We start from the raw sequence: 17027 nt of genomic DNA, 5'->3' as shown, positions 1-17027 counted from the left end.
AAGGAGAATTGCTTGAGCCCAGGAGGCAGAGGCTGCAGTAAGCCAAGATCGCACCACTGTACTCCAGCCTGGGCAACAGAGGCTGACCTGTCTTTAAGAAAAAAAAAAAAAAGCCAACAATAATATAAAAGTACATGGCATAGACTCCAACAAATGATAACGATTGTCATCTTCATTGGCCCTTCTAACTTTGTGTTTTTTGCAAGCCACCTTAGAGGAGAAAAGACAAACATTTACTTGAACTGTAAAACGACCTTGCCCCTGCATCCACTTGATACAGTTGACCTCATGTGAACTTTGGAATTTCTGCAAGGATCAGTTTAAGAACCTGCTCATGTTGAGCATAAAATTCTTTCTTTTTTGAGCTCGGTCTCAGTTATGGCTCTGTGTACAGGGATGCTTGCCGTGGTGATTATTCTGCAGGATGCAATTCTTGCTTTCCAGCCGGACAACCTTCAGTATTGGCCTCCTGGCCAAATCTGTGTGACCACACATGTCTAGCTCAAAGCTACTGGCTTCTGTATTCAGAGCCAGCTCTTTTTTTTTGTTTTTTTACTTTCACATACATCGTTTGACTTCATTCTTTTTTTTTTTTAATTATACTTTAGTTCTGGGGTACATGTGCAGATTGTGCACGTTTGTTACATAGGTATACACGTGCTATGGTGGTGGTTTGCTGCATCCATTGCCCCCAGAGCCAGCTCTTAAAATCGGTACTGGAAAGATGTTTTCATTGTAGTACGTGCTACGTTTTAACCTTCTAAAAGATGTTTATTTTATTTTAATTTTTTTTGAGATGGATTTTCACTCTTGTCACCCAGGCTGGAGTGCAGTGGTGCCATTTCAGCTAACTGCAACCTCTGACTCCTGGGTTCAAGCGATTATTGCCTCCTCATCCTCCTGAGTAACTGGGATTAGAGGCACACACCACCATGCCCAGCTAATTTTTGTATTTTTAGTAGAGACGGGGTTTCACCATGTTGGCCAGGCTGGTCTCGAACTGCTGACCTCAAGTGATCCTCCAGCCTTGGCCTCCCAAAGTACTGGGATTACAGGCGTGAGCCATGGTGCTTTGCCAAAATGTTTATAATTTAAAAATTCCTCACTACTTACTTTTGTATAGTTCATAAATTCTCTAACTGGAAAATATTAAATACGTCTCTTTTGATAGATTAATGACATTAGCTAACCTGAGCAAAAATAAACGTGAAGAACACCCACAAGAGTAAAGTTTACCAAACTGTCTTAAATTTCTTCTTGTGCCAAGCGAGGTGGCAGGTACCTGTAATCTCAGCTACTCAGGAGACTAAGGCAGGAGGATAGCTTGAGGGTAGGAGTTCAAGACCAGCCTGGGCAACATAGCAAGGCCTCATCTCTAAAAAAATGTTTTTTAAAGAAATAGGTTACTCTACTGAGTCAGGCCTGGTAAACAACCCTGTCGTGTGATGAGGTCAATAACACTTGGAAATAAAGGAAGATAGAGAAGTCATAAAGATTTTCTTGAAGTGTATTTATTGTAAAGAGCCTAATCTTTAATTGGAGCACTACAGCCGTAGACATGTTGGCTTACTCTTTATTGACTTAGCTGATTTTCTAAACTAGACAATATTGGCAATGTGAGTGTTTTTGTCAGTGATTCTATAGGGGACCAGTGAATTCAGGAAGCATTCTGCTTCTTCTGTCTCTCTTTGGCCAAGTGCCTTTTCCCGACAGTCCAGTATTCATGTTCAGAGCAAAGTAGAGGTAGATCATATCTACTAGCCAAGGAATAAACTGAAAACCAGAATTTTCCAGCTTGTGGTTATTCTGGCCTCCATATCATACCTTTATATCTTGAAGTTTTATGACCAGAAAGTTAAGAGCCAAGTAACAAGGATCTTATGAGTTTGATCTTGATTTAAAGAGATAAAAAAATAGGATTAAAAATAATATCTTCCATGTCAAGTGAAAGGAATAAAAATAACCTGGCTTTGGCCCCCCTGAGGTAACTGAGTCCCTTAGGATCATGAGCCTCCTAAGAACTTAGCACCCATCTCCCACCAAAACACTAAGCTGAGGCATTTGGAGATGAAAATGGCCTTGAATATTTAAATTGCTTTTTCCTGTGAGTTTAAATAGGGAAGAAGTGGGCTCTTCCCTTATTTCTAAACTCTTGACTCTCTGGCATTAGACATCAAGCTGTGAGAAAGTACCTGAAATCACAGCATTGTATTCTCTTGCTTGGAGGAGGAACTCTTTAGTATCCAACTGGGTTTAATACAGGAACTTTTTTGTTTTTTAAACTATCTTTTGGATTAAGGCTGCAGCGAACCGTGATCGTGCCACTGCACTCCAGCCTGGGCGACAGAGTGAGACCCTGTCTCAAAAACAAAACAAAAATTATTTTTTGGGCTGGATACAGTGGCTCACACCTTTAATCACAGTGAGAGCCCATTTCGACAAAAAATAAAAATAAATTAGCTGGGCATGGTGGCACATGTCTGTAGTCCCAGCTACTCCAGAAGCTGTGCCCAGGGGTTCAAGGCTGCATTGAGCTGTGATCATGCCATTGCACAGCCTGAGCTACAGAGTGAGACTCTATCTCTTAAAACAAACAAACATGCATACAAACAATCTTTTGGAATCTCAAGGTCAGGTCAGAAACTTGGTCTTGCTTAGAGGATGGCACTTCAGTCTTAGAAGGGCGGGAGAACCTGTACCCAGGCCTCCATGTAACTTCACATTCCAATTGAGACACTTTTGAGAGTAAAAAGGGACTTTATCAATAACTGCATCAGAACAACAAATTCCAGGACTCTCTGGGAGAGACTAGGATGTAGGGTTACCTTTAGCGTGCTGTGGAGACCACCCACGATCCAAGACATCTCACTGGAAGAGTTTCAGGCAGTGATTTTTAAGGAACTTCTATTTTGTTTTTACTACTTAAATCTTACAATATTCTATTAGATTGTAAACATAGATGTTTCGATAAGCTTCTCATATCTACCCTTTTCATTGCTGCAGACTCAATTTTGGATTGTATTCATAGTTATGAATTGTGTTGCCTTTGCATTAAACTGCTGAGTTTTGTAGTGGCAGAAGGGCACCATGGGAAGGGAGGAGGAAGAGAGGGGCGACGAGAGAAAGAGAATGTGAAGGTGAAGGTAGTGAGTTTGCAGAAGCTCAGACATCGTAGTAAAACACCTGGCAAGTCATCTGCTGAGAGCCAGGGGCCAGGAGCTTTAGAAAGTGTGTCAGGGAGTCATATCCAAAGCAGAACAGTGGCCAGGCAGTGATGAGTTCCACACTTTCAGGATGATATCTGAACACTTAAACCTTAAGCCATAAGAGGGCAGTTTTAGGCATTCTATACCTGGGGAAACAAAGCTGAAAACACTCATTTTTTAAAATCCTTATTTTGAGATAAGGACAAGGCCAACTAATTTGATAGCACAGAGGGGCCCTAACTTTATTTCTGCAGCTGTTGTTTTCCTGGATTACTCAACTTTACAATAGTTTCCAGTTGACTTCAAGAAATGACCCACATAAGGCTGGGCGCGGTGGCTCACGCCTGTAATTCCAGCACTTTGGGAGGCCAAGGTGGGCTGATCACAAGGTCAGGAGTTCAAGAACAGCCTGGCCAACATGGTGAAACCCCGTCTCTACTAAAAATACAAAAATTAGCCAGGCATGGTGGCGGGCGCCTGTAATCCCAGCTATTTGGGAGGTCAAGGCAGGAGAATTCACTTGAACTCGGGAGGCGGGGGTTGCAGTGAGCCAAGATTGCACCATTGCACTCCAGCCTGGGCAACAGAGCAAGACTCTGCCTCAAAAAAAAAAGAAAAGAAAAAGACATGACTCACATACTTTTACTATGGAAGTGACAGGGGCTGCTAGGCCCCTAACTGCCCACCTGTCAGCGAGCCATGTTAGCCAAACTATGTTTTTCTCTTAGGTTAAATTTAGTGGGAAAGATATTCAGGTACTTCTTTCGTGTCCCCTGCATACTCATGCTGGCTAGTACCACGTGCCTTCATTCCTCATGACTCAAACTTCCTTCTTATCCACCTGACATTTTGTGGCACGCCCACAGGTGCCAGGCCCATGCCTGGCATGGAACATACAGAGATGACTCAGAGTCTCCATCCACAAGGAACACAAAGTTTCTGGATCCCTGTATTTTAGCCTACTTAGTCATGCGAGTGTCATCTGGGGAAGCGACTGTTGAAATAGTAGCTTTCAGGCAGCCTTTGCCTTATCTCTCTTTAGGTGTAGGGGCTTGAGAAAAAAGGTAAGGGGTGTTTCCTGTTCCCAGCAGGTTGCCTTTCCAAAATGGCCCTGTAATACTCATCTCTGTAAGGCCAGGCTAGTGTTTCAGATTTCATCTTGTCTTTAAAAAGCTGCAGCAAGATGATATATCTAAATCTTGTTACCTAGTGCTAATCCCATAAGAATTAAATACATAGAACCTCATTTAAAAACAGATTCATGTAGCTGTTAGTAATAACAGGCCAGGGAGAGGCTCCCAGCCACTAGAAGTGTTTGGTAACTGACATCAGGGGAGATCCCAGGAGGACCTTCCAGAAAGCTGATCCTGGAACTGGGCACCATGTCTTTGCCCTTACCTTGCATGGGAGAGGTGGCATGTCTTCACAGAACATCGAACGGTCTGTCTGACATCAAGCAGAGGTGGCTCTTTATCCAGATCAGATGTGTTTGGATTTAATTAAATTGAGGCTCCCAAAATGCTACATAATTAGCTATAATTGCTCCTCAGTAGTGTAGCAAATCTGAGTTTTGGAACTGTCCCAATGACATCTGAACATCTGCTTTAAGTCTCAAATAATTAGTCTCAAACCTGAGTAATGATAGATGGGTCTAAAAGGAATCAAGGCTGGGTGCAGTGGCTTACACCTGTAATCCCAGCACTTTGGGAAAGGAAGCCAAGGTGGGCAGATCGCTTGAGCTCAGAAGTTTGAGACCAGCCTGGGTAACATAGTGAGACCCCCATCTCTAAAAAATTAAAAATTAGCTGGGTTTGGTGGCATGCACCTGTAATCCCAGCTAGTCCAGAGGCTGAAGTGGCAGGATGTCTTAAGCCTGGGGAGATCGAGGGTGCAGTGAGCCACGATCTCTCCTGCCTAGGGAGACAGAGCAAGACCCTGTCTCAAAAATAAGAATAAAAAAATAAAAATATTAAAAGGAATCAAATGGTTGGGGGGAGTAAGATGTTTAATAATTAAAACATACATCTCTGCAGTACTATTACTTAAGTAGATTTGTGATATAAGGCAAGGGGCTTGGGCTTTAGGGTTAGACATGGTCTGGAGTCCAGCTTTGGACTTTGAGTAGACATGGTCCTACTCACTATGTGAAGGTGGACAAGTCGTTTTGTGTCTTTAAATCTGTCTCCTTGTCTGTGTTTAAGTTCCTAGCAGAGAGGCTGAAGATTGTCCATCTGTTCTTTCATCGATTCATTTAGGTAACACTGATTGAGTGCCCATCAAGTATCTGGCCTCACAGATAGAGTGGTGAACAAGACCCAGAATATCTTTGCTTCATGGAGTTTATAATCTAATAGAGGCTCATTCAATGTTAGAACAAAACATAAAGATATAATTAGCCAAGAGATGACAGAATTAGGCAGAAACCTTAGGAAGTGGTGGAGAAGTAAGTATTTTAGTAACAATTTAAAATAAGTTTCTCAGTACTGTTTCTTACGCAGGCAGATAATGTCCCCAGCACAAACCATTGCTCCAGCATGAGTGATATGTTGGGCGTCTTTAGCATAATCGAAACTGGCCCATGGAAATTTAAACATCTTTTTTCCCCCTTATTTTTTTGCTAGATTTTAAAACTGGCTAGATTTGTATGTAAAAAGAAATGAATACACATGGGAAAAACAGTCAGACAGTCCCAAAGGCTACATACAATGAGTGAAACTAAATCTCTTTCCTACCCTAGACCCCCTGTTTTCCTCCCCAAGAAATCAATGTCTGCTACAATTTTCCAGTGAATATTCAATCAGATACGTGTGTATGTAATCCCTTAAAACCCAAGCAAACACAGGAGAGGGTGCCAGACTCCCTGTTTCGTCCCTTGTTTTTGTCCCTTAAGATGGCTCAGAGCCATTCCATGTCAGATTAGGTTGATTCTTTTTTTCTTTTTTGAGACAGTGTCTCACTCTGTCACCCAGACTGGAGTGTAGTGGCACGATCTCAGCTCACTGCAACCTCCTCTTGCCAGGCTCAAGTGATTCTCTTGCCTCAGCCTCCTAAGTACCTGGGACTACAGGCACATGCCACCACTGCCTGGCTAATTTTGTATTTTTAGTAGAGATGGGGTTTCACCATGTTGGCCAGGCTGGTCTTGAACTCCTGACCTCAAATGATGTACCCACCTCGGCCTCCCAAAGTGCTGGGATTACAGGCATGAGCCACTGCCCCAGCCATAATTACCCTTTTATACAGCAGTGTTGTGCTTCATTTAACCAGTTCTCTACTGATGGAAATTTAGATTGTTTCCAAACCTTTGCTGCTACAAACAGCAAAATGCTGCAGTGAACATTCTTGCATATGCATGTTTACATACATATGCAATGAAAAGTCCCCAAAGGCAGAAGTCCCCAAACCAACGGTTTGTACTTTTGAAAACATTAATAGATGTTACCACATTGCCTTCCAAGGCCTATACCAGTGTATTTTCCCTCATCAGTGGATGGACCAGAGGGCCTATTACTCATACTCCTTCCAGTCCTGGGTATCGGCAAACTTCATCTTTTCTAACATAGGCAGTGGAAAATGATTTCTAAGTGTCATTTTTAACTTGCGTTTATTTAACTGTGAGTGGCATGAAGTGTCTTTTTGAGCTGCACTTTTAAAAGACAAAAGAGGCCGGGCACAGTGGCTCACGCCTGTAATCCCAGCACTTTGGGAGGCCGAGTCGGGTGGATCACCAAGGTCGGGAGTTTTCGACCAGCCTGGCCAACATGTCTCTACTAAAAAGAAAAATACAAAAATTACAGCTACTCAGGAGGCTGAGGCAGGAGAATCGCTTGAGCCTGGGAGGCGGAGGTTGCAGTGAACTGAGATCATGCCACTGTAGTCCAGCCTGGGAGACAGAGTGAGACTCTGTCTCATGAAAAAAAAAAAAAAAAAGAAACAGAAAATTAAAGATTTCATCCAGCTTTCCTGTCAACTAGGACAATGGTTCTCAAAGTGTGGTCTCTGGACCAACATCAGCATCACCTGAGAACTTGTTAGAAATGCAAATTCTCAGCCCAATCAGACCAATGGAATCAGAATCTCTGCAAGCTTATTTCAGCAAGCCCTCTGTTTAGGCACCACCCCCTTGAGTTTCTGATTCAGTGGGTTCAGGGTGAGGCCCAAGAATGTGCATTTGAATAAGTTCCCAGGCAATGCTGATGCTGCTTGTTCGGGGCCACACTTTGAGAACCACTGAGCTAGAGCATCATTCTCGCATTGGTATTTAACCTGCGTGCAGCTTTTCCAATTCGCTCTTTACAAGAAAGATTACCAGAAAGTAGTTACATATGTTTAAAGGATTTAAAGTTTGTTTTTGTTAGGTATTAGTGGATCAGCAGGAAGCACCTAGTTGTGTTGAACAGGGATGCACTTTACCTGTGGAAGCCTTGCTTTGAGGAAATGTTTGGAAAGCTGCTACCAGGCTAAGCTTCCAAAAGGCTAAGCAGCACCCCCATCTGTGAAGGTTGCTTACTGCAAGTAGAAAGGAAAGGGAGTATGAAAAGGGGTGGCCCAGAGGCAGGTGAGAGGGTGACTCAAAGAATGCCTTCTTATATTGGTCTGAGCTGGAGAGATTCTTGTTCCTTAGAGCAGTGCTCCACAGTCCTGGTTGCACCTGAAGGCTTGTAAAAGAACACCCAAGCCCAGATCCCACCCTAGACTTTCTGATTTAATTACGCTGGGGAGGGCCCAGGCATTAGTATGGTGGTTTGAGAAGATCCCCAGGTATTTGGCTTGGAGGCTGTTTCTTTAACTCTCTCAGTGATTCTGTAAGCCATTAAATACCCTATAATAAATATTTTTCCTGCTTAAAAAAAAAAATCCCCAGATAATTCTAATGTACAATCAGGTTGAAGAACACTACTTTAGAGAAAACCCTAAAATTTAGATAAGCTACATTCCTGTTTATTTTTTTTAATTGTGATAAAATGTACATAACACAAAATTTACTATCCTAACCATTTTTAAGGGTACAGTTCAGTAGTGTTAAGTATATTCATCATTTTGCAGCCAATCTCCAGAAGTTTTCATCTTGCAAAACAAACTATACCCACTAAACAAAATCCATATCCCCTCTCCCTAGCCCCTGGCAACCACCATTCTATGTTCCATCTGTAAATTTGACTAGTCCAGGTATGTCACATAAGTAGGTCCTACAGTATTTGTCCTTTTGCGACTGATTTATTTCACTTAGCGTAATGTCCCCAAGGTTCTTCCATGCTGTAGCATGTGACAGATGGCCTTCCTGTTTAAAGCTGAGTAATACTGCATTGTATACACGTACCACATTGCACTTATCCATTCATCCATCAAGGCACACTTGGGCTGGTTCCACTTTTTGGCTATTGTGAAAATAATGCTGCTATAAACATGGGTATACTTGCATATTTTTAACAGAAAAAATAATTAGAGTCAGTTATAGCCATTAACACTGAATGCTTGTTATGCTCTGGACCCTGATCTAAGCTGTTTATGTATATCACTTTATGCAGATCTCTAAACAACTCTGTGGAGTCTTTACTATTATTACCTCCATTTTACAGATGATGAAACAGACCTAGGAGAGTTTGGTAACTTACCCAAGGTAACAATATTTTGCACAGTTTCCTCACTATAAAAATTGCCTGGACTGTTTGTTGGAAGTTTCCATTCCCAGGCCTCATCCTGTTCCTGTGGGCTGCAAGCCTCCAGGAGGGAGCCTGAAAGCTATAGATTTTCCTTGTATACAGACAGGGGTTACTTGTCATCAAAGAGAAGCTGGGGACATTTGGAGCCACTAAGTGGTAGGCCGAAGCCGTCTGGCCACAGGGCCTTTTCCCTTAGCCATGAGGCCAGGCTGCTCCTCTAAGGCCCGGTTTTCAGGGTCTGTAATGGCCCAAGGGAGGTGAACAAATGTCTCCAATGGGATTTCTAAACTTTTTATTTGTTGCATGGTGTAGAAGCTGATATCAGCTAATTGCTCATTGTGATCTTAGCTATTTATCTGTACATCCCCTTTTTTACATCACAGCTTCATTTTGAAATCCAGCATTCCCTGGAAGCATAATATTCCTTCCATTGCTACCTTCTTAACAAGAGAAACTTGGCCTGGCATGGTGGCTCACGCCTGTAATCCCAGCACTTTGGGAGGCCGAGGCAGGCAGATCACCTGAAGTCAGGAGTTCAAGACCAGCCTGGCCAACAAGGTGAAACGCTGTCTCTACTAAAAATACAAAAATTAGCCGGGCGTGCTGATACACACCTGGAATATTCTGCATCTTCATCTGGGCAGTACTTCCATGGGTATAAATGTGTAAAACTTCATTGATTGTGCATTTTCCTGTAGGCATGTTATACCCCATTTAAAATAAAAATAAAAAGAATAGGGCAGCTTCGAGTGTATGGATGCATAATATTGCAAGACATATTGTAAAGGGAAGAAATGAGTTACCACTGGTATTTTAAAAAAGAATATAGGAGACTTACCTTTCACTCCATCTTCTACAGCATTTGAATTTTCTATCATGGGCATGAATTACCCAAAAACAAATTCACTGTAGATTCCTAGGCTTGGCCCCCATCTTACAGAATCAGCTTCTCTGGGGTTGAAGCCCAGAAATGCCCATTTCTAATGCCCTCTCCCGGTGATGCTATGCACACTGCAGCTTAAGAACTGCATGGGGTTGTGCCAGCCTGGTTTGGGCTACATCCTACTGCAAAAGGAAGACGAATCTAAGGGGAATTTACCCCAGGTTCAAATGATAGTGTCCCCCATGCCTTGATGATTAGGGAAGGAGCTGTTCAACTCTATTAGGGATGCCAAAGTCGGCAACTCCTGTTTCCATTGTAAATCCATACTCTTCTCATACCAGTCTATTGTGTATGTGTTTTGTGTCCACATCCCTAACATTCCCTGTGAGATTTTAAATTGGCTCCCTACAGAGTTTGCAGTTGGGCCTTAGAAGGATGTCATGAATCCTTTCACTTGTATGTGCCCATTCACCTCCTCCTCTTAGCAAAGTTGCTGAGACATAACATGGCTTCAGTAACTTCCCAAGGGTACACCAGCTGAGATCATCCCTCCTGGGCAGACGAGGCCCAAACACCCTCTCTGTTCAGAGTTCTTCTCTGTGTATTTTTGAATGAGCCTGCCTCCCTTGGCACCGTGTCCCTGTGTCACCAAGAACGCTCTAATCCTCAGAGCATCCTGGCAGTCCCTCTGGACTGAAGTTCATCTTTCCTCTCCTTTACGACACTGACAAGAAGAGCCTATAAATAACATCCACTTGCTACTTTTCTTAACACCGTGAATCATCATACACATGGGTATAGCATCCCAATTTATAGCCTAGGAAGCTAATCTCAAAGGATTTTGCTCTTGCATTTATTTATTTATTTACTTTTTTTTTTGAGCCTGAGTCTCACTCTGTCACCCAGGCTGGAGTACAGGGATGCGATCATGGCTCATTGTAGCCTCTGTCTCCCCAGCTCAGGGGATCCTCTTGCCTCAGCCTCCTGAGTAGCGGTGACTACAGGGACATACCACTCTCCCCAGCTAATTTTTTTATTTTTGTGGAGACGAGGTCTCGCCATTTTGCCCAGGCTGGTCTTGCTTTTATTTAAATCTGTGTGTGCACATATGTGCTCCTGCATAACCTGAAATCTGCTTTGATATCCATAAGTATTTAGACAGGGTTCTTGTGACCTACCTTTTAAGAAGTGTTGTGCATTCGATACATAGTACATATGCTCTTGGGCACTGCTCAGGCCATTTCCTCTTATCCCAAGGGGCATCTGGGAACCTCTCTCTGGAGAGCCAGAGAGTGGTGTCTGAGCGTCTTTGTCTCTCTCTCCCCTCCTACGCACACACATGGATATATACACATATATATTGTTCTCTCTTTTAGCATACTGGCACCCATTTAGTAACCTTCCAGCTTGAATTTTCTCCAGATACACTGCACCTGAAATGATTGAGCAACCTCACCCTTTTGCCCATAGGCTGCACTTGGGAATTTGGAGCCATGGTGAACTACATCAAGAAGACATATCCCCTGACCCAGCTGGTCGTCGTAGGCTTCAGCCTGGGTGGTAACATCGTATGCAAATACTTGGGGGAGACTCAGGCAAACCAAGAGAAGGTCCTGTGCTGCGTCAGCGTGTGCCAGGGGTACAGCGCACTGAGGTGAGTCATCTCTGCCTTCCATCAGGGCCTGCATAGCACACCGGTCTGTGAAGACCAGGGAACACTGTGGCCGACTGAGCGGAAGTTTCTGAGTCTTGGACTCACCTTGTTTTGTTTGCATATCATGCACTGGAGTTGTCCCATTAGACCCCTAAGCCCAGGATGTCCAGCTGCATTTTGGGATCAGATCTGTAATTGGAGAAGACAAAACCCCCTTTGATAGTTGCTGTTTCCCTAGGGAATCTCTGTGAGGTGACTTAATTTGTTCAGGCTTCAGGAGTTTTACAGAACCGTGGGTTAATGAAAGAGCACAAGAGACTGGCAAGCTGGGATCTGAAAGCTGGGCTTGATGATCCCAGGTTTTTCCTTCCTGAGGAAGAGCTGAGTCTCAGATGGCATCTGGAAGGGATCTGTAGAAATCATTGCTTGTCTCTCTTAGGCATCCCAAACATCATCACAAAGGAGCTGATCTACCGGGTCAAGCTTTCTCCCACCCCTTAGTCTCCTGCCGTAGATACCCCACAGGATGAGTCCTAGGAGGGCGTGGTCATCTGCTCTGATTCCCCTGAAGATCACTGCTGTCCCAGGTCTCTTGAGAGTCACCACACTCACACCATACACACACACCTCTCCAGGCTCTTCAAATACATTCATATTTTTTTCTGTACTCTTCATGGTGTCTTGTATTACAAATGAGTATAACCAGTTACTTAAAATCTTCTGAAAAATTCTAAAATTAAATTTTAAACACAAGAAAGTTTAAAAACACCTCCCTATTGATCCAGTCTAATGTCAAACAGTTATTATCGTTATTCAAAGAATCTTTCCTTTTTGCCTCACCCATACATCTCATGCTGCAGTTTAAACATACCTTGTTGTTTTCTGATGGATAGAGGCTATCTATATTATTTCTAAAAATACATATTTCTGGATCTTAAAGCCAGCATACCCAAAAGGCACATGTGGGCCCAGGATTCAGCCTCTCCCTATGAGGCTTAAAGTTGGCCGAAAAAGATGATCTAAATGTACCCACAATAGACAGAAACATCTCTGATGAAACCCTTCCTGAGTCCCAGAGCCAAGGTCTGGGTTCTGGTTTGCCTTGCCGGCAATATAGGCATGATGATAATAAGGGGTACCTACCTCATAGCACCACTGAGAGTCCAATGAGTTGATGCATGTGAAGTGCTTAGAACAGTGCCCAGCACACAGAACATAAGCCACTCTTCATTTTCATTATTGTCATCATCATCATTCGCTGTAAAATGAAGGAGGTGGGTTAGATCCGTAGATCACAAAGACCGGTCCCGTGAACTAGTGACTGCCTCACTTCAGAAGGAATCACCTGGAGGATCATGTTAGAAAGAAATTCCATTTCTTGGGCCCCACCCTTGGAAATTTTGATTCATGAAGTTGGAGGACTGGAACCCCAGAAATCTGCATTTTGGACACATTTCATAGGTGACTTTTGATGTTTAGCCACATTTAGCAGTCCCTGGGGTTAGTGACCTCAGTGGTCTCTCCAGCTCTCATGTTCCAGGACCAGCCTAGTCCCCCATCTTCCTACCAGGAATCTTTTCCTTCACTCCTCTGGACACTGGGGAGTCAGCTGAGAGGACATGTGCCTTTATCTTGGTGTGACTAGAAATTCCAACTCCCAGCTCATAGCCATGTGTAACCAGAATTAACCAAAGTCCTATCAGGTCCAGTTACTTGGCTAAGAAAGACATGAGCAAGGGCCTACCCCAGGATCCAAGGGAGCTTGGACATTCAATGCACAAAATCTGAAATGACAATCGCTTCATCTCATTTTGCTACAGTAGCGCCATCTGCTGTCAGCAAGAGCACATGATTGACACCGCAAACTAAAGTGTTTGAACTAAAATCTGTGAGGTGCTTTACATTTTGCAGACATAGCCTACACAGCCTCTTCCCTGAGACCTCAGAGGGCTTCATACACATAACTAACTATTGGCTCACCAACAATCACGCAATGAGGAGCAAGTTTCAACTTTATTCTCTGGAGCACAGAGAACTAACGTCCAGGCTGATCATGCAGCCCTGCATATGGGAACTGGCAGCAGGTCAGAGAGACACCGCTGGCCTGTGTGTGCCAGTGCAAGGCTCAGGTGCCCTCAGCATTTAAACCAGGTCTATGGAACGGATGGAACACAGTCCCTTACTTTAAACCAGTATAACTTTTTTTTTCCTGCCAAGGCTTGAGGGCGATGAGCCTTTCGGCACTGGGATGGTGGCGACTGCATAAGTGATTCTCATCACACCGAGGTGGAGCTGGGAGGCCTGTCTGCCTCTGCAGGGGCCACACGAGAGTTCATGCGTCTGGTAAATCTCTCCTAGCTGAGCCTGGAGTCCTGCTTCCTCAGTAATCCCCTCCCTCTGGCTTCTCCTCCTGTAGTTCACCTCCCATCCAGCCAGAGCCCACTGAAGGTGCAAAGAGAAGCCAGCTACCTGCTTGCTGTAGTTAGCAAAGTCTAGCTGCTGCTAAACTAGCTCACCTTTTACCATGTGCTGAACCACTGAAGGAGGAACACAAATGCCCTGAAATCACCTGGCATCCAGCAGGCTTTAACCTGTTCCCTCAGCAGAAACAGCTGCCAACCCGCCCAGGGACTCTGTGTGGTCAGACATCCTCCTAGGTAATGGGGACACAGCCCTGAACAAGGCAGACTAAATTCCCTCCCTCATGGAGCTTAAAGAAAATGGGGAGGGAAGCATTTTTGGTCTGGTTTCAGGTAAAATAAATTCTTCTTTCCCAAGAAAGCCCTTAACAATCCTACGTTGCAGAATTGACCAATAATAAAACTAAAAAGCATTTTATTGCAGTTGGGTATAAAAGATAGTCTCTGTATCTGAGGATGTCACAGCACTTAAGATAATAGAGTGATAGCTACAAAGCCACAAACCAACAAATGCATGTTACTAACATATTACACATTAGGCATATGGGTGCAGAGGAGGTCCTCAGTCAAGTGGGGGAGTCAGTGAGGAGGGATTTCTGAAGGAGGTGAGGGTGAGGAGGACAGTAGCACAGGGCCCAGACCAGGGGCAGAAGCCCCTTACAGCAAGGGTCCCAAACCACTGTTAGGAACTGGGCTACGCAGCAGGAGGTGAGTGGTGGGCGGGTCACAGTGGGGAAGTAGTGGGTGAAGCTTCATCTGCATTTACTGCTCCTCACCATCGCTTACATGATGGCCTGAGCTCCGCCTCCTGTCACATCAGCCGTGGCATTGGATTCTCATAGGAGGGTGAACCATGCATGTGAGGGATCGAGGTTGCACCCACCTTACAGGAATCTAATGCCTGATGATCTGTCACTGTCTCCCATCACCCCCAGATGGGACTGTCTAGTTGCAGGAAAATAAGCTCAGGGATCCCACTGCTTCTACATTATAGTGAGTTGTATAATTATTTCATTATGTATTATAATATAATAATAATAGGGGAAAAGTGCATTATAAATATAATGTGCTTGAATCATCCTGAAGCCATCTTCCACAAAACCAGTCCCAAGGACCACTGCCCTACAGGACAGTAGAGGAATTATCAGAGGAGCATTTCAAACCTCCTCAAAGACTCTTATGCTCCTGGCTAAGTGAATATGTAGAGGAATTATCAGAGAAGTGTTTAGAATCTCCTGAAAGGCATTTATCCTCCTGGCTAAGTGAATGTGTTGGGTCAAACCTCCTGAAAGGCACTTACACTCCTGGCTAAGTGAACGTGTTGGGTCACTACGACTTGGCCACTTGAATATCCTAGAGTTCTTTGAACAAGGCCTTGTTGCCTCAGGCAGAGGCAGATACCACTTTTCCTGCCAAATATGGGGGGTATTGTCTCTTTTGCTTTTGATGGGCAAATTCCAGGCTAGAAATGAGTTTATGATAAAAGCAAATGTTATTATTCGTAAAGTTCCCCCAGAGACTGGGACTTTCCTAAAGTTTGTTTTTATAGTTGAAGAGCTGTAAAATACAGTCACTTTGTGCCATCAGTGACTTTGAATCACAATCAAACGAAGAGGGGGAAACCACAGCATTTAAGTGAGACTCTGTGAACAGAACTTCAACCTGGGAAACAGCTCAACTTCCCACCACTGGCTTGTGATGTCGACCTGACCCCACGGTTGTCCTTGGTGCCTCAGGGCTTTTTGTTTATTTTGTTGTTAATTTTTTATCAGAATAATGAGGCGCCATATGCATACTCTTTCATACTCTTTGGCTCTAACTGATTCCTGTGAAAGTACATCCTGTAAAGGGGAAAGAATCTGTTAAGGAAGAAAGGGGCTTGGTAGGTGGCCATCCCTACCCTATTCTGAAGTCCATCTTTCTGCACCATCCTTCCACCCCAATGGAACTAACAAAGCCTAGCCTGGCAGGTACCATAAGCTCTTGGCTTACCTCTCGTGTGGTACAAACACGGTTTTCTTGTGCTCACACTCTTAAGCTGAACTAGCTAGAGGTGATGACCTCTCTGCAGATTGGCTCTGTCCCTGAAGGGCAACCAACTACCAGCCCAGAACCTTCTGGCTAGGTCTTTTGGGTCCAGAGGCTCCACCATCCCTCTTCCCAGAGGCCTGACTGTTCAAGGCGGGAGCCCTGTCCTGGGCTTGGCCAGCCTACCTAGGACTGTGCCCCCTTCCTCTCTCTGGGGGCTGGTCTGGTCCTGGTTTTGCCCCACTGGAGGCTTACTCTCTTACAGTGCCAAGTTAGAAATAATCCACATGTCCAGCATGGGAGATAGTTAAATAAACTAATAAAACTGGTTTTGTTCACCTGCCATGTGGGCATGGAAATCTGGCTGGGGAAGTACATGGACAGGGCTGGTGGTGCTGCCTCCTCCCTCTCCATGGACTGCTGCACAACCTGGGCTCTGGAAAACAGGGATAACATTACCTGCCAAGTGCCACCACTCAAGGGTTAGAGGGTGGCCCTCACAGCCACCTGGCATGTGCCAATCACACACTAGCCCAGTAGGCAGGCATGCTTCTGGACCAGCCCACCAGCCATGCCTGGAACTCCTGGCACTTTGGTTTCCTTGCCTCTTCAATGGCATAAGCCTAATTAAAAGATAGTTTTACTTGGAGGAGATCCCAGTTAATGATTTTCCTTTACCTCTTGATCAGCAAGACAGAAGTTTTTTTAGGTTTCCCCTCCACACCCACTCTCCCCTTCCATGTGCCTGTCGTTAAACCAAAAAATTGGCCTGCCAGGTAGGAAGCTAATGCAGAGGCCACAGCCTGAGAGCTGGCCCTCTCCACACAAGCACCTTGCCCCATGGCTAGAGCCCCCTCCCAGCTGCTCACCCACACCCCCACACCGTAGTCGCCCTCACTCGCTGTGGTTCTTCCAGGGCCCAGGAAACCTTCATGCAGTGGGATCAGTGCCGGCGGTTCTACAACTTCCTCATGGCCGACAACATGAAGAAGATCATCCTCTCGCACAGGTAGGTCACCTTCTGTTTTCTCTCAGGAGACAGACAGTTCCTTCCTAAGCTCATCTGGGAGCCATGGAAAGCCAGGACTCCTGTTCCTTCAGGGAAAAAAAAGAAAATGCAGGGGTGGTACAGACTCTGCTGCCTGCGTTTGTGACTTGATTAGAAACAAACTT

General features: G+C 44.5%; 1 protein-coding gene across 1 annotated transcript in view; it reads left to right on the top strand.

Annotated features, from left to right (window-relative positions):
• ABHD2 (abhydrolase domain containing 2, acylglycerol lipase) overlaps positions 1 to 17027 on the top strand; it is a 103133-nt gene that overhangs the window by 70833 nt on the left and 15273 nt on the right. Inside the window, exons 6-7 of the mRNA XM_012463878.2 lie at positions 11223 to 11406; positions 16771 to 16863. Coding sequence (XP_012319301.1) covers positions 11223 to 11406; positions 16771 to 16863 — 277 coding nt within the window. The remainder of the gene's footprint in view (positions 1 to 11222; positions 11407 to 16770; positions 16864 to 17027) is intronic.

Source organism: Aotus nancymaae, unplaced genomic scaffold, assembly GCF_030222135.1.
Source record: "Aotus nancymaae isolate 86718 unplaced genomic scaffold, 86718_ANA_hifiasm-v0.15.2.pri h1tg000014l, whole genome shotgun sequence".
In the NCBI taxonomy this organism is placed as follows: Eukaryota; Metazoa; Chordata; class Mammalia; order Primates; family Aotidae; genus Aotus; species Aotus nancymaae.
Note: the sequence above shows the minus strand (reverse complement) of the source record. Positions and strands in the feature narration are given on the sequence as shown.